Source organism: Nyctibius grandis, chromosome 30 (genome assembly GCF_013368605.1).
Source record: "Nyctibius grandis isolate bNycGra1 chromosome 30, bNycGra1.pri, whole genome shotgun sequence".
Taxonomy (NCBI): domain Eukaryota; kingdom Metazoa; phylum Chordata; class Aves; order Nyctibiiformes; family Nyctibiidae; genus Nyctibius; species Nyctibius grandis.
This window is the reverse complement of record NC_090687.1, coordinates 3,523,404-3,541,692: the sequence shown is the minus strand read 5'-3', so window position 1 is coordinate 3,541,692 and position 18,289 is coordinate 3,523,404. Positions and strand designations below refer to the sequence as shown.

Below are 18,289 nucleotides of genomic sequence, written 5' to 3'. Positions count from 1 at the left end.
CTGCAAACCCACTGAATTTGGCTTAGTTTGTAAAGAGAATGTAAGGTCTTATTTAGAAAATGGCAGTAATTGGAGGAGATGAACTTCAGAAAAACAAATATGCAGTTCCCATGTTAGTGTCCTGAGAAATAACCAGATTCAAAAAAAAAAAAGAGATGAGTAAGAAAAGAAACATGATTTATAATAAGAATTGTCCCTTAGCTGAATGCTTACATATATTTTCTGAACTCCAGGAGGCTTTTAATACTTCAATTTGGCTCCTGCACAAATATTTCAAAGCATGCCTACTTCTTTCCTGTTAACTCAATTTTTCTTAAAATCCTTCTAGATTCCATTTCTTTTAACCTACGCTCTCTTCCCTTATTTCCTTACTTCTGGAAAACCTAAGATGGAATTCATGAAAAGCCATTACTATGTACATACCAAAACTCTCAAAAACTTCTCACCCTATAGAAAGAAGGTATCTTTGTTAATTGTATCTCTGTTGTGTCTTTTGCAAGACTCCTGTTCGCTGTGCTTGGGATACTCGGACCAGTTTGAAAGATTTAAACATTCATCCAACCCAGGGATACTTTTTTCAAACAGGAACATAATCATCCTCACTAGAATATACATGAGGCTTGTTCCCAAAATCGAGACTCACAGATTATCTTTTGGCACTGAATTGCCATGTATCTTAGAGATTTCCATAATACATTCTGTCAGTTTTTTCTTTTATAAAGGTGCCAAATTTTTCTTCTCTTAGTTCCACTGAATTTTGAAAAAAAAATTTTTAATACACTAGGTTTGCCCTATTTATGATTCCAGAAAACATGCCAGAAATCAAGGGGATTTAAGGGAGAGAAAAAAAAAAAAAGGCTTCCTTTTTGTTAAGTCTTGTGGACAGGGTTAACAAAGTGCCTGTTTTTCTAAAATTAATGTTCTTTCTTGGCTAGATTAGTCGGGGATACGCCTCAGATAGATAACAAATATATTCATAAGTGTGTATTACAGCTTCCATAGGATTTTGTCTTCAGAAGGCAAGTTATCTTTGACAAAATAAGGTGCCTACAGCCATTTCCTGGAGCAACAGTGACATTTAGTGGCCACTGAAACAATTCCTAAACCCTGTTGACCCCAGAAACATTTACCATACACTGTCACCCTCTCTGTGATTCACAGGTAGCTTCCCCTTCCTTCTATCCCCAACCTTTTGTATATAGTAATGTAATATTTGTAAAGGGGTAAAAAGCTATTTTCTGTAATAGATTACTACAGACATTTTAAAAACAAATTTTTGTTTTGAGGGTCTTCCTTGAAGTCAGCTCTTCTGCATATCATGATAAAATATTTCTTGATCAAATAAATTCCAACTTGTTTGAGAATCAGACCAAAGCAGTGCATTGTACAAATCAAATTGCAAGGATTACATAGAACCATTATTTTCCTTAATTTTTCATTCAATTATCTCAACATTCTGGTATTAAGGTCAGCTCATTCATCTGTGGTTTTGCTTTAAACCTTGAGCAAGAGGTACTTGCTCCTTCGAAGTCCCTGTTTCCTACTTCACTTCAGAGGAAGTTCCTTTTCCCAGATATCTGTACCCCTATTGATACAATTTTTAATTTCATCTGCAGAAGTCTGCAAATTAAAATGGAAGAGGAGCAGAGCTAAAGCTCTCCTAGCTGGCATACTGTAACACAACAAGCAGCTCCCTCCCTGGCCTTAGGAGCCACAGGCTCAGGAACATAAGGCATCACTTATTCTGCAGCACAATCCAAGCTATGGTCTGTCTATCAGCACAGAGCAAACAACCAGGTCTAATAGCCAGGACAATAGTTCAAAGTTACTCTGTTTTAAACTAGACTTAGGTTCATTCTGATGTAGGTTTTAGGAAAACTTCTGCAGGGCACTAAGAGAAGAAATGGTCAACACTGAGCGCATGGAGCCTAATGCTTCAATACCAGAACACCAAAGTACATTCTCGAACTTACATACTATTCCTCACATTTCCTATGGAAGTTACAGCCTGTCCAAATTCAGCCATTCACCTGAAGCTTCAGTTCCTCATACACACTTGTGTGTACGTTGCTACATATTGTTAGGTGCCAACTAGAGTTCCCTACATATATAGAAGCAGTTTCAGGGAAGGGTTAATAGACCATGGCATGTGAAATTAAGCCTATGAGTTCCTTTGGGATTACAAGTAACAAATAAATATCAGTGATTGTTCTGTTTTGTTTCACTCTGATTTCAGGGATTCCATATATTTTAACAAAGGAGATCAGGTATTTGATAATGATCATATGAACATAAAAATTATATTTAGAGGTTTTGGCCCTGTTTTTAAACAGAATTATTTAGCTTAGCTCAGTGGCAGGATCCACATATCTATTTGTCTCCATTTAGGCACATGCAGGAGCTAAACTATAGTCAGCTGTTCTGTCACCTAATGACCCCATGCAGCCAATAAGGGGAATTGGGAAGAGGAAAGGAGACCCATGGGTTGAAATGGAAACAGATTTAATAAAATAACAAAACTAATATTAATACTAATAATAAGTATACAGAGTTATACTCAGCCCAGTCAAGCACTGCGCGGTGGCCACAACAAACAGGAGAGCAGACCTCAGGAGCAGAATGAGGGGCAAAATCCTTCAAGCATGGCAACCATTAGGTAGGAGCCCTGCTCTTAGCAAACTTGCCAATTTATAGTGAGCATGACATTTATGGTATGGAATACACCTGTGGGCCAGCCTGGGTCAGCTGCCCTGGCTTTTGCTCCTCATAGCTCAAGCACCTGGCTAACTCAAAACTGCTAATGGCCTTGATCACCACAGAAACCTGCATACCACGGCTGGCCACGAACTAAAACACTTACCAACTTTGTTTCCACCATATTAGGAGCTGCAGTCTTCTCGCAGTCTTCTCAAAAATACAGCTTTTCTGAACAGAAAATTGATTCTATGTTTCTATCCCAGCAAAACCAGGACACTACTGATGTGTAAACTCCTGAGAGTCCATGCCGTGTCCCATACTGAGTCTTTAATACTCATAGAGAAAATGCTTGTTGAAAGACCAAAGGAGAAAAATCAGACTTTCAGCTAATGTCATTTTGAGTACCACAGCAGCAGCTCTTTTACTCTTCTGTATTATACACTGCCATTTCAATGGAAGGAGTAAATTAATACCTACATATTTGGAAGCATTGAAAGAGTAGAGATGGGAGCCTTGGGAGAGAGCTGGGTGGTTTTGCTATTTGACTAACTATGGGAAAGCAGGACATGACTATCTCTTCCTCAGTCCTCTCATTTCATTTAGCACTTAATTCCTTGTTTTCCCACTTAATGCAATATTTGTAATTAGTGTCCCAGTTTGGAGAAAGCTTCATATTACCTGTACGCTGAAGCCCACAAGCAGCTGTGAAAGCATGGCACTGCAGTTTTTCGAGCCGTGTACTAAAGTTATCCTTCAAGACTCCTGAATTTAAAGGGCTATTTCAGGGATGTATTGTCTGTCCTGACCAAACTTCTTCCCTATAAAGAGCTTTGAAAATGTTTTATAGATTTAACCACAGCCAGGACTTTCTTTCAGGTAGTGCTGTAGTTTCTCTTTGAAGAACTTAAAATTGTGCTTTAATATAATACTGCTCCCTCTAGTCATTTATTTTCCTCTGGCAGCCTTGTTCCTGACTCATAAACAGCAGCAGCAGTTGGTATGCCACTGAAGTGCAGTGTAGAGACACCTGATTCAGTCAGATCAACGTAGCTCATTTACCAGTAGCAGGAAGCTCAGCAGCTTATTTATGCTAATGCTCAGCTATGTTAGTCCACACTGAGCTTTGTGTTGCCCAACAAAATAGTTGCAGGATCAGAATTACTGCATTCACCAGCAGCTCAGCTTACTCTTAAGCTACCTTTCAACAGCATTGCAGACAGTCATATGTCTCCAATAAGAAACTGATTTTGAACTATGAGGAAGCTGGAATAAAAGCTAGAAATGTTTCCAATCCTGAGAATGATAGCCACACACTGCTTCCCAAAATATGATTTTCCTCTCCCTCCTATCTCATGTAATGGTTTTGCAATGTTTGTAAATTCTTAAACAAATATTCTGCAATAACAACAAAGTTCTGCAAAAGTCTACAGAAGACAGACTGTATACAAACATGTTGGTTGCAGTAAGTGATAAGAGCCATAAATTAATTTCAAATATTTTTCTATAATTCACATGAGAAGAGTGTAGCTATGTATTTTTTGCCTAAATCTATGTCCCAGAACTAAGGTGGCAGTTGTTCATGCATTTCATCTTGCATTTTCTCAGTTACCTGTCAAAACTCTTCTCTCTTTTCTACTGATAAATGGTGAGAAGGCTACTTAATAATCTGGTTTCCTACAATATCAATGATACACTTTGCCAGGGCAGTATGAGCTGTTCTCTAAAGGAGAACAGATTCCTACCCCGACTGCTCTGCTTCCTTACATTGCAGCAACTTGAGTTTTCAGTTCTGTGTCACAACAAACCCAGAATGCACCCTGAAAGCTCATTCATCCATTTTTCCCTTAAACTTATTTTGTTTAGCAAGTTTTAACAAGGACTTACAGTTCACATTTTGCAACTATGCCTTTTTACTGTTCTCATCTTATCTGAAAAAAGCCAAGCAAAGAGAACAGGTCTCCGTCGTCATTGCTTTCGCTACAGAAAAGATTTGCCTGAGACTCCAAGTTATATACAAGCTATCCTCTTTATCTTTTGCTGGAAGACTATTCTTGGCTACCACAGTGGCAATAGTCCCAAAAGTCTGTCCCCAGATGCAGGACCATTCATCACTGAAAACAGTCTGTGAACTTCTTGTTTCACCTGATGCGCATCTTTAAAAGGATTCTCCTCAGAAAGAAGTTAAACTGATAAAATTCTGAAAGCAAAACAGTAAACTTTTGGAATGGAAAACTTCTAGCTGTGTACCTCATCCCAATAAATTTATTGCAAACTGTATGCAAACTTTTTTCTGTGCATCTGTTTCAGTAATAAAGTGAGTGGTATGAGTCATAATTCATTACAGATCATGTGGGTTTTGAGATACTTACCAACTGATGTCTGAATATTTAATCAGTGTATACATCCACACATTTATGGCCCACAAGATATAAAGCAGTGAAGAATTAGATATGCTATCCAGGACTAACTGAATGACAGCTCTAAACTCAGGATTGCCATATTTATACCTTCTTGGTACATCAATTTTTTTCAACTGATTATTAAATTTTGCCTTTCTTCTGTAAATACTTGTTTTGCTTCCCAGCAGAAGCATGGTATCTTATTGCCAATAAGTTTAAACACATCCATGTTTTCCTCTTGGACATTGGATGCATTTCACAGTAATAATGAAGTCACTCACCACAATACCCGCCTTTTGGTATTGTAAGACATTTGGTAAAAATAGTAGAAGACTGGAGTAATAAAGAGCAAGAAGATAAAAGTTTACCTGAAAGCTGTGAAATACTTTCAGAGAACATCCTTCTACTATGGAAGGAAAACATTCATGGACATATCCAATGAATCCTGTTTCCTCCTTATAATGTCTTTATTTAATACATATAACTGCTAACTAAGTGAAACAGAGTTATGCCATCTAGTTGAGCAGTTGCACAGACCTGCAGTGAAATGCTGGCATCACATTACCTGGGCACTCCCTGTAACTACACCCTTACAAACAATGTATGTACGTCTTTGGCGTTGGTGCAGGCAGGCAGAGAAGCAGTGTTTGCAATATTCCCCTGGAGTCTCCACTTCGCTCGCATCATGGCTGGCTCAGATAGGGCTCCCTGTCTAGGAGACGAAATTTCTGAGCTGCACGACAGGGTATGAATGTGGGAAAAGGCGACAAGCACGAGCAAAATGTCACTAAAGCTCATCTCCTTCTTCCTCTGCGCTCTGATTGCACCAAATCTCACAGGTAAATGGCTAAAATATCTTTGCTTGACTTAAGTCAGGAGACGAAGGGGTTGTGAGAAACAAAAAGTCTTTTGTTAAACCTGCCTCTACAAACCTTAAGCCAAATAGTAAGAGGTCAGATGATCTTGAATTTTAATTCTTCATCTAAAATTAATACTAGAATAAGCAAATGAAAAGTCATTTTCCGTCAATCCTGATATCTAAAGGGGAGTTTCAGTTTGAAGGAAATTAACTTACTAATACTGTATTTGACTCTGCCCTTTTGCTGTTCTGTGGGAAGCTGAACTTTCAAGTCCTCTTTTAATGCTGATGTCTTTGAGCACAGGGGGATGCCCTGCCTGTGGATTGGATGCAGGGTCAGAGAGGAAGGTGATAAAATGTTAATTAATAGCTTATAAATGTTAATTGAGGGTCTCCTTTACCCCAGGAGGAGGTTGTGCAATTTGTAATCTGCTTCTCCAAGTGAACGCTAGGCTCCAAACACATCTCCTAGAGTTTGGCCTCAGATCTCCTGACTACCATCAGTACGATGGTCAGTCCTCTAGAAAGCAAACATGGCTTGCCAGTGTGCTCAGATTTTGCTCAGTTCTGTCTTTCTAAATGTGCCATCTTAGCTCCTGAATTCAGGTTGTGTCTTGCTCCATTTTTGTTCTCTGACTCAGAAAAAAAAAATAATTTAATAGCTTTCTTGCCAGCAAAACACTTTGGATCATTATTTATAGTTTTTAGTTGCTAGGTACAGAAACCACTGATGCAATGTCACGTTGCATAGTCTCTTAAAGTTTATTCTGTGAAATAGGGAAGATTATGACAAATATTTTTTAAAAGATGATAAAGCAGGGCAACTATTCTTTAAAGAAATCTGATTCCATTTCTACTGCATTTTTTTTAATACAGCCTGGCTAGTTGTGTGATGTTCCCACACAGGAGCCATGTTACTTGTGTATATAGAGACTGCCAGCCTTGCTCAGCTGCATACTCATCCGATTTTTGTCTTTCACACTGTGACAGACAGTAGAAAAGGTGGGATAACTTACCATTGTGTCCCCCATTCTCTTGGCCTTGACCTGAAATACAAAAATGTATGTGTCCTAGTCTCTTTGTTGACCAAAGGTTCTCCACATCATTAGTGATTTTATAAAGATACGAATACAGGGACTATTCTAAGGGCAGAAAGAAGAGCAATGTTGTTCCAATGCTTTAAAAGAATAATCATCATGAAAACGTTGCTCATGGACTTGTCAATCTGGTTTTGATCCTGGGCAGAACAACTGACATTAACTAGTTAACTTTGTAAACAGACCTTAAAAGATGACACCTTCTTTTAATGACAGTTAAAGACTAATGGAAGGTAGAGCTTGTTAAGTGAAATAGATGTAATTTAAAAAAAAAAAATTAGGAAACAATCTTTAGGTAACACGTATCTTGTGATAGAACAGTCACCTTGTTTCTGGGAGAGTATTGAAATGACCACTGCTACACTGGGTTAGTTGAAATGGCTCCATTCTTTCCTCCTTTCCAGTGGTTCCTTGGGAACCATTCCCTGCTAGGCAGAGAGAATGTAATTTTCTCGGGACTGGGAAGTCACAGAACAGAGATAAGTTCGTTCCCATAGTGCCCGTGGGGAATCCTGCTTTCTGTGCTCTGGTCCAAACACTGCTAAGGATTTTACATTAACGTGCCATAGGATAAAACCCATTAACTACACTGTAGGTAACATCCCATACTTATGCTTTGACAATCTCAGAGAAATGTAATAATTTCATTTATAGTCCACTGAATAATTTTATTCTATTAAGAGGTACTTTGATTACAGCCTACAAGAATTTACATTATTAGAATCCTGCAACATGAAAAGGGCTGTACCAGGACTGGGATCTTCTAGTGTCCACTCAAGCCTGGAAAGAAATAGTACATTTCTAACCATGACATCCATTGGAACAGTCTACAGACTGCAACAGAATATCTATAATTTGACTGCATTAAATGGAATTGGATGGCTTTAAAAAAGCTTGACTTTTTCTCACTGTTCTACTGATACAATGAAAAACTCTGAAATAACGACAAGGCACGCTTTGCCTTTCTGTAAGCAGTGCCAGCCTAACTGCTCCTGTCATTTGCTCTTTGGTTGTCATTTCTTTTTCTCTGTAAAATACTTTTAAAAACTGAAGTGACAGTAATGTAATGAACAGTGTGTATTCCTGATGCAAAACACAGTTTTGCACTATTCTTCTAACCTTTTTTTCTGGTACATTCATCTACCTTTTTTCTTTCTTTTTTTTCTTTTGCTGGGTATTTTAGGTGAAGACGCTTTGTTGCCAGCACCTCAGAATATCTCTATTCTTTCTACAAACATGAAACACTTCTTAACCTGGAGTCCTGTGATTGTCCAGGGAGAAACTGTGAGATACGCTGTTGAGTTTCAGGGGTAACTTGTGGGGTTTTTTTTCTTCTTTGCTCTTTGAACACAGTTTAATCAGACTTAAAAATCCTGCACTGTTTGAATGTCTTGAGCACTATTCAGTTCACAAGCATAAGAGAAGTTTGATACTCCAGCACTATTGATCACAATTGGGGAAAAAAAGTCCTTTTCCTCCAATTCTGAGACTGTTTACAGGTTAATAGATACCTGAGTAATCCAAGGTGCGCATTGAGCCCACATATGAAAACTGGCTCTGTCCAAAGAATTCAAAAGTTAGGAAGGTTAGCAACAGTTTATTTAGAAGAGGAAAAACAAAACATTTGAGATTTATTCAGTGTTAATCTTTTAACTTTTAACACACATTACAGGAGGTTTCAGATACACCTTGAGCTATGACTTGTGTCACAGTATGGCTTTGGAATTCTGGTTTATGAGGGATGATCAAGCCAAGTGAGTGGGCGGGATTTGATGCATCAACATTGTGTTGGCTATCCCAACCTCCTACAGCATCATGCTGTATTTGGCTCATGAACAAGCTGCGTTTGGGAGATTTTCACTAGATAAGATCTAAAACACACCCATACTGGCTTCATACACTCCTGGTATTCCAGTCCCGATGTATCCCAGTACTGGTTTTACCTGGACAGAACTAGCAAGCAGCCTTAGCCCATGTCACAGATATATCTCCTATCAGACCATTGCCTGTCTGCTTTCTTTTCCTCTCCTCAGGGAGTATGAACGAGAATACGCCAATGAGAGCTGGATTCCTATCTGTGAATGTTCACTCATCACAGCCACAGTGTGTAACATCACAGAGGACATCTCAGCCACTGTGGCCTATAACTTGCGTGTAAGGGCAGACGTTGGTACCAGACGATCAGAGTGGGGCACCTTGAAAGGTTTCTTCAATCGCATCACAAGTGAGACCTGCTATTTGGCTTAAGCTACACTGGTTGTGTTAATTTCTCAGAGTTTGGTGTTGAGGAGTTGCTCACACACATGTTTGTGTACTGTGCATGTCACACAAAGCCCATAAACGCACAGAGCACATCCTACTTCTCAGGTCCTCTCATGCTGGTTTGGGATGTTTCACTCTTAGACAGCCATGCTGTGTTCTTGGACATGAGTTCCTCCTCAGGCAGGGCCAAATTTACCAGGGCTTGAATTTCAAGAGCTTCAAAGATAGGTAAGAATACTTCAGCATTCCTTTTGGCAAGTTGACCTCTCTTGCCCCTGGCTTTGAAGAGTTTTGATCAATCGAGGTTGCTGTCAATGCTCCATCAAATCCATGTCATCTAGTCACTTCTGAGGGTCCAGAGCCTGAGCCTATGGAAGCACTTATTCTAGAAAACAGCCATGTCACCCTCTGTCTGCCTCATGCTGCCCTGGAAATCCCACCCTCTTCCAGACAGGATTCCCTCCTCCCGTGTTGTCAGATATATGAAGTAACCTCAGAAGAGGAAAAAAAAATTGAAACCGTAGCATTGCTGCAGTCTTAGCAACACAGGGTATTTTCCCCATATCCTTCCAACTCCTGCAAAGCTTCAGGCCCAGCTCAAGCCAAGGATCATGTTGCAGCCTAAAATTAGCACACTCTTTCCAGTGTTCCTCTGGGATCATTACCTCTGTCCTCTGCCATGTAGTCAACTGCTTTCAGCAATAAGAACTGTGGTGAAAAACCTCTGTTGAAGTCACTATTAGAGTGCAAATCTCAGCCTGGGATGGGCAGCAGTCATCAGTTTTAGCATGAAGAAATTGCCTGTCCGAGACCAGAGCTGACCCGATCTTAAACCTTCATCAGTCATTGGAAGTTATCAACTACTTCATGAGCGAGCAGTCCTCACTCATGCAGAGCACTTAGTCAAAGCAGCACCATCAGAAGTGCCTCATAAGTTGGTGAGTGTGTCTCCTGGTGTGGAAGTGTTTTCTAGATAGTGCTTTAGATGAAAAATCCTTCCCTTTTCCAGGAGCTATGGTGGCACAGAGTTAAGCCACAGACCACATTGTCAGGCAGAGACAGGGGAAGGATACTACTTAGCTTGACCCTCTCCATGATGAAAAGCAGCAACTTACTTATGGTACAGTGAAGTATTTGACAGCTTGGTCCTGTGTCTTAGAGACCTCAATACAATCCTCTGGCTAAGTTATGGAAGTTCAGAGGATACAGCTTGCAATGGGCTGCAAAGTGAATATGCATATATGGACAAATGTTTAAAGGCGAAAGAAAAGTCACTGTAAGTTCTTGTCCTTATGCATTTGTACTGCTCGCTTTCCCTTGTCTCTGCTTTTGCATTCCTTAGGAAACCTGGCATTGAGTCTGAGAGGAACTAAGGAATTCAAAGCACAGCCCACAGGTTCCATATGTGGTTCATAGACAGACAGGGTATCAACACAGCCCACAGTACTTCTAGACTAAAAAAGCTCGTGTCAAACCTTAGGTGTAGATACGCATAAAGTATGATAACACATGGAAAACACTTTTAAAAGATCTTCCTAAAACTAACAATTTAGTCTGTCTTACTTCTTCATTTATCAAAATTCAGATAATTCATTGGTATCCAGTGTGCAAGCACAGAGATAAATAGCAATGCTCCTGTTTGGCTGGTAGTTGCATCTTGCAATGTCCATTTGTTAATACATTAGCCCAATGTTTGTTTTTAACCTCCAAATGATGTTATCACTTTTTTTTTATTTTGAGACATCATGTTAAGCAGATTCTCAGCTTTTAATTTAGAAGTATATAGTAGTTTTCCAGGCCTCACGTTTGTGGCACACTCATTATGAACATACTTGGATTTTATGCTTTCATATTGCTCAGTATTAATGGCAATTCACTGGATTTAAGAGCAAATTCTATTAAGACCATCTCTTCTGTATGTTCCTATACATTGCTGTCCTTCCTTTCTTGAAAGCAAAGAGGTTGAAACCAGTTTCAGCTACAACAGAGTGGTAAAGAATGGCATAGATAATTAGTGCAGATATGATCTCTGTACTGCCTTGATTCCCAGTTCACAAATGTACAGTGTGTAGTTTCATCCATGCTTGATTGATTCTGATTGTTTCACTAATATTCCTCACAGCAGAATCCCAGACTGAACCAAGCTTTGAATATCGAAGTAAGCATGAAGCAAATCACCTACAGATTTATTTGCATACATTTACAAAGACTTAAGTCACACCAGGTCATCAGCCCAAGTCTATTTAAAATCATGTAGAATACTAAAAGAAAACCAGGATTCATATGAACTGCCAGAGTTATCCTGAGGCTTATATTGCTTTTTCCTTCACCTTTGAATAACTGCCAAAATTGCCATGAAGAAGCAGTGGTTTCGGAGTTCCTGTTCTGTGTGTTAGTGCTAAGCTACTGCCCAGGAGCAGAAGAACTGACCTGATCTGATGTCTCAACTTCTGGTTGCCCAGATGGTTCTGCTGCTGTTGATCACATGGGACCTTCAGGCCAGACACTTCCTCCACTGGAGAAAATTCAAAAACTTTCAAGTTCTTTGCAACTCAGCTGTTGACAAATTCCTGTTTGCAATGCCAGTCATGGCCCTCCTCCTGCTCAAAGTCTGCTGCAATATCTAGACATACAGGGCGGTAGGGCAGAGAGAAGTTTCTGCCCCACTAAATCAACCAGCTATTATTCCAGATTAATGTTGCTGTGCTCATGATGGCAGCTTCTCCTTCTTTCCTAGCTGGGAAAAGGAAGACAGTTTTTAAGGGTTGCCTCTGATGTGATAACGGTGCTCTCTCTGTGTTGGCAGCTTCCCTGACTCCACCTCTGATGAAGGTCGTAGCAGATGGGTATCATTTACTGGTGGAGCTGGAAGACATGGGCCCTGCCTTTCAATTCTGTGTTGTCTATTGGAAGAAGGGCCAGGAGAGTAGGGTGAGTTTTACCCTCGGGTTTCGGGCATAACAGAGAGCCCACAGTGCAGTATGCAGTGAAAGCATACAGACATTGCCCACGGCCTGTTTGCCAGTCCAAGCTCCTTCTGTGAGGCTGGAGGACCTGCCTGGAGTCAATGTGGTGTATTCCTCTGCACATACCAGTGGGTTGCTCTTACCCCCATGGAGAAGCTTGTCTGTTCTTTACACGTTTCCTTCTTCAGGAAGAGGAATCAGAGGAATCCCCTCAGGGACCTCAACTATTGAAAGAAACCAGAAGTCAGGAACTGAAGGTGTTTATGCTGACCTTCTTCTGTGAGCATCATTTGGTTTACTCAGACCGAGATTAAGGTGTCACACTGAGGTGCTGACAAAGTTCTCTCAGGAGTTTCTTGTAAAACAGCTTGCCTGTGACAGTGAGCTGTAACTTGCTTAGCTGAGGGCATTGCTTACACCTGGGTAATACTGAAGCAGTCACAATTTGTGTTCTGTTCAGGTCCTTCTGTTTTCACTAGACATCAGGGTTTTTTTTTCTTTTGGGAACTTGGCGCTTCCGTAGCACCTAAGAACATGAAAGCCTGAAAGCAGCCATATAAAGTCAGACCGTGGGACCACCATCTTCACTCTGCCAGTGGGCAATGGAGATGACTGAGGAAGATAATAAGGAGAGGGCCAGTGTGTAATTACACTTGCTTAGATTATTTTCTGGGATTTCAGAGACACAGCTGCAGGAAATTCCTGAGCCAGAACTGCTATCATTAATAGCCTTTGATGAATTTTTGTTCAAACCATGTAAACTTTAGCATGGACAACTTCCTCTAGTCAGGAGTTCTGCAGCTTAACTGTTGTGCAGTCTAAATCTTGGTTTAGGAGAGAGAGAACAGTTATTCCCTATTCACTTTCCCCACTGCTCTAATAGTTTTATATTGTGTGTCTCTTACCAGGCCAAGGACTCCCAGCCTACTTAGTTGTTCCCTGTGGAAGCCCTTACAGCTCTTTTTTTCTGTACCAACATAGGCAGGGAGTAAACCTGCACAATTCAAGGTGCAGGAGCACTATGGGTTAGCACTATTGAACAAAACAAGTCTTCACACTCTTTTCTTTTCCCAGCAATTGTTAACGTGTGTGACTACCACAGAGCTGACTAATCCATGAAACCTGAACCCCAAGTCCCTGCTTCTGATGGGGGATGCTCAACTTAAGGGCAAGTCACTGACCATGTACAAGTGAAGGGGAAAAATTCTCATGAGCATCATTTCACATTTATGTGTGTTGAAATTAATTTGTCATTTTATTACAAGGCCCTACTGCAGTTCTTCACAGTTGGCTGTCATCTTTATTTTCTGAAGTGGTTTTTTAGTGTCATTAGCATGTATCAGTTTTCATTTTTCTGCCAGATCATCTGTAGTGATACAGTGGTGGGCACAGATCTGCATAGATCTCCACCATGTCCTCCTTCCACTCTCAGAAAGGATTAGCAATTTAACCATACCAAAGTCTTTCTTCTATCAGGAAGCAGCAGGAGCAGGACTGCTCACTATGAGCAGGCAAGCCAGGAGCCAAGGGTGATCCCAGTGCAAGCAGTGCTCTCCTCAATGAGGCACAGACCCACAGGGTCTGACCACAACAGGCAGAAACAGGACACTGAAACGAGGTCCATCAGCAGCCCCAGATGAGGCAAGTGATGAACCAGGCCCAGGGCCCATACAGGAGCCCCAGCCAAGAGCAAAAAAGAGATAGGACCAGAGACAGGGCTGGAGGATAAGGCTGCAGTATACTTAACAAGGGTCCATCCAGGAGAAAAGCTATGGACAGCTTAGGTCTAAGGTCCGTTCTGTAGACAGGCACACCTCCAGCATAGCTCAGACTGGGATTGCAAGTCCTGGGCTGAGCTTAAATGGGGCTTCTGAGCCATGGACAGGACGGTGAAGATAGGGAGGCCAGGCAGGGCTGGTCAGAGCCAGTGCAGCCTGATTAGTGCACTCAGAGCTCCAATGCCTTTTTATCCCATGGCTGTTAGCTTAATAGGCTTTTGAAATAGATCTTCCTGACTACCTTTTGGAAATCCAAGTAAATGAGATCAACCTTGTCCATAAGCTTTCTGACAACTTAGAAAGAATCATATAGGTTTGTGTCTGATTTCCTTTTACAAATGAAATCCTAACTCTTCTTCAGTATATGATATTAATCACCTAAACATGAATTCCAAACTTCAGAATAGTTTCTACCAACTAGACAGTCACAAGCATCAGTTTTGCTGGTCAGTACACGTCCAACTCTCTGCTGGGACTCTTTTAACATTTTTTAAATAATTGTCACATTTGATGTGTCTGATTTGAGGTTTTTTTGCAAGAGGTTACACACCCCAGGTAGTCATCGACCTGATTTTGTCCTTGGAATCTTTTTAAACTAATGACCCTCAAGATCATGTTTCTGTGGAGAAGGATATTTTGATGGAGAGAAGGACTTGCCCTGCCGGGAGAGCCCTACTGGCTTATTGGAGGTGTCCGTATATGTGTGATGATGCAGGCTGATCAGGCCTGCTAGGAACACAGGCTTTGCATCTACAAAACAGCAAGAATTAGGAGCAACTGGTTAATTGTTACCTGTTCTCTCATGACTGGGGAGACTGTGAGTAGCAACTTCATTTTGCTAGCAGTAAGTGGAGTCCTACTTATTGCAAGAAAATAACGTACTGGTGTTCATATGCTGCTTAGAGGTTGCTGAAGTGTATTACAGTTGCACACACCAAATTCACTCACTCCTCACTAGCCTAGTCCATCCCCTCTCTGTGCTCCAGAGTCATGGACCAGGTCTCACACCACTATCACTGCATCGTTCTGGCACTCCTATCACATCATGCCTGCACAGGCATGGTTTTAGCATCCCAGCAAAAACTCAGATCAGTCAAGACCTTGCTCAGTCATCAAGCCCTTACAACCAGGGAAGTAGGTCATGGACTAGTGTTGTGGCCCAACATTATCACTATGCTGCTTTGGCTCACAGCTCTTTCTTCCCATCCCCTCCTACCTTTCCAGACATGTGTGGTCTCATTCTACACTCCACTGTGCTTCCTTGTCTGCTGCTTTTCTCCCTCTCTTCTCTTATTCACACAATCATCTCTGACACCTCCTGCTCCTATTATTTTCCTGCCTTTTCTGCCAGTAAAGTCTGGGCTAGCAGCACGTTAGGACTCCTGCTCTCAATTCGGTCCTTGCCCTGTGTTCTGATGCTGTCTCTCCTGGGCCCGTGGCAGATGCAGCAGAAGGTGGTGAAAGAGGTCAGTTCTGTGGTTCACCTGGACACCATGGAGGCAGGATCTGATTATTGTGTAAAAGCTCAGACATACGTCGAGGCGATCAACAGAAGCAGCAGCTTCAGCCAGACACAGTGCGTGAGAGCACAAGGTAACAGCCAGCCTTCCTTCCTACTCCCCTCAAGTAGTCATGCCCAAGAAGGACAGCCCATAGCTCTTCTTTTTGTTTCCACTCAATATCTTCTGTCTTGTTTGCAAATATGCTGCCCATTTGTTCCTTAGTGGAGGTAAAAAAAAGGAAGACTCAGGAGTGCAGCCGCCTACACTGGCACTCATATCCTTCCCTCGAGTGTGCCAACAAAGGATCTCACCAGGCTGGGTGGGAAGAGCAGCCACAGAAGGTGCAGGCTGACTGCATGGAGTTGTTTGTCCTCACAGTCTCTGAGAAGTTTTGCTGCTTCTGTTGTTTATAGGTGGCAGATCCATGTGGCTGGTTATTGCCCTCATCTCTGCTGGCTTTGCTGTGGTTGCTTTGACCCTGCCTTTCCTTACCTGGAAAACAAGTAAAATCTTTCAGTATTCCTGCTGTCCCATCGCTGTCCTGCCAGACACACTGGTAACTAACTTTTTTTACTGTGGTTTATTGGTTTTTAGAGTGCTGGGTGTTCACAGGATCATGGAGCAGGCAGAAAAAGCAGACACATGCATAGGAAGCCTTGCTCGTTCCAGTGTGATTGAGCTGAGCTGCAGGGGTCAGGCAGCCCATGTGAGCTGGCTGCATGGCTGTCACTGCCTTCAGCTTAGAGCCCTGAACAGGGACGATGCTCCTGGTGCTTGTGGGGAAGCAGCTTGGGAGGCAAGGACTGACCCTGCCTGACCAGCTGCTCCCTGAACAAAACAGCTGTGTCATTGGCAACACTGCTCCGTGTCCCCTGGTACCAGCACTGAGCTGCTCAACTTCTTGGTGAGGCAAAACCAATCATCAAAAAGCAGCCTTTTTTCTCGCTCACTCAGGAGCAAGTATGTTTAAGTCAGTAGCTTAAATGTGCTGTCAAGTTCAAGTGAGAATGCAGGCAGCAGCTTTTGTGGCTGCAGGTTCCTGAGCACTGGGTCTCTGGGCAGTTGTGGCAGGAAGGATCAGAGGAATGGTCTGTGGGGAAAAGTAGAAGACAGACAGACTAGTTCATCAGCCTGAGGGTGTTTGAGTGAGTGCATTTGTTTTACAGAAAGTATCAGAGCCCCCCACCCAGCTGATACTGTATGGCAGCGAAGAAGCTGAGCAATGTGATCTGGTGGTGCGTGTGATGCCCTCAGAAGAAGTTCTCCGACTGTGGATTCAAGAAACACTTTAGAGCACCCTGGAAAAAAAACAGCCTGTGGAAACAGATCTAAGCAGACCTGGCAGATTTGTGCCCCAGCCACTTTCCTTAGAGTGGCAATAAGTAACAGTGTTTTCTTTGTTTCTAGAAGCTGCTGCAAACCAAAGGTGGTGTTTATGATGAGCACATGGCCTGCTCTCATCCTCTTTGTAGCATCTTCATCTACACAAAAAGCAAGTAAAGGTCAGAGGTGACAACTGCCAGTTTCTATACTTTCCCTTCACATCCATACCCATGACCCAACAGTTAACTCATGTTCCCTTTACCTCTGTCAGCCACCATCGACGGTCCCAAGGCAGAGCCCACCCTTCAGCCACCAGGATTTTCACCAGAGCAATAAATGCAGAGCCCAGTCCCTTAGTTCAAAACCATTTCAGCCTCAGTATTTTTGCCTCAGTATTTTTAATAGAAATTGAGCAGCCAGTAAGAGCTTGGTACGTGGCTAGAACAGCTGGAATGAGCAGGGAAAAAATTGCTGTTAGGGCTGCAGGCCCTCACCTGAGGTTACACTCATTGAAAAGGATGTTGACAATGACTGGACACAACATAATAATCTGCTGCATGTGACAGATACAACGTACGGTGCCAACAAAACTTATAGACACTGCCATGAGGGATGGCTGGATTTCACCAGTGCTTAGAGGGGAGTGATGTGAGAAACAGACAGACTTCAAAGATGGTTGGAGAAAGCACTGAGAATGTTTTGGGGAGCAGAGCTTTGCAAGACCAGCAGCATTGCTAATACTATATAGGGCTAAGATCACCTAGGCAAGGGTGTCAAAATATGAAAACTAGATATGCATGAAGGAAAAATGGGGAAAGGGACAAAAAGATGTGCAGTTCATGTGGTCAGGGTTGTCCAGGGTGCCTGCTGGGCATCCCTGTAGTTCAACACCACACCTGAGGCAGGACATTGGCTACGTCACACAAGGCAAACCTGCTTCTGTGGTGAGGAGGGCCAGGGTGCGGGGCAACTGGAGTGCTTATCGTGGCTAGTGGGGGAATATCAGGATGGATGGATCAAGCATCCCAGCATTACCATGTTGGTGGCCATTCCACACCTAATGACATCATTATCTTCCATATATCTTGTCATCATCTTAAGAAAGGAAATTGCAAAAGAGAAAGAGAAATTCCAGTTAAATACAAATACAATATAGTTGTTCTTCCTATATTCCAGTTATGTCTATCACTTCAAAGAAAAGTAATTACCTGCAGAGCAGAGACTTGTGTTAGCAGGGCATGAAAAGACTTTGAGCTGAAAAGCTTTTTTTTAAAGCTCTCAGTGGATCTGATGAAATGTAAGACATCTCTTTCTCAAAAGAATGTGCCTTTTAAAATTTTATTCTTGCAATCTTGCATCAAGCCATCAGGTGGCAACAAAGCACCGTGAAAAAAGTAGAAGTGACT

At 41.9% G+C, this 18,289-nt stretch overlaps 1 protein-coding gene across 1 annotated transcript; it reads left to right on the top strand.

Moving 5' to 3' along the window:
- Positions 1–1,903: 1,903 nt before the first annotated feature.
- Positions 1,904–16,852, top strand: IL20RB (interleukin 20 receptor subunit beta). Its single transcript, XM_068420050.1, is given in 9 exon segments — positions 1,904–1,955; positions 5,841–5,863; positions 5,866–5,935; positions 8,236–8,362; positions 9,086–9,276; positions 12,121–12,245; positions 15,501–15,651; positions 15,974–16,116; positions 16,727–16,852. Coding segments are annotated over 9 exon segments (1,008 nt in total).
- The last annotated feature ends 1,437 nt before the right edge of the window (positions 16,853–18,289 follow it).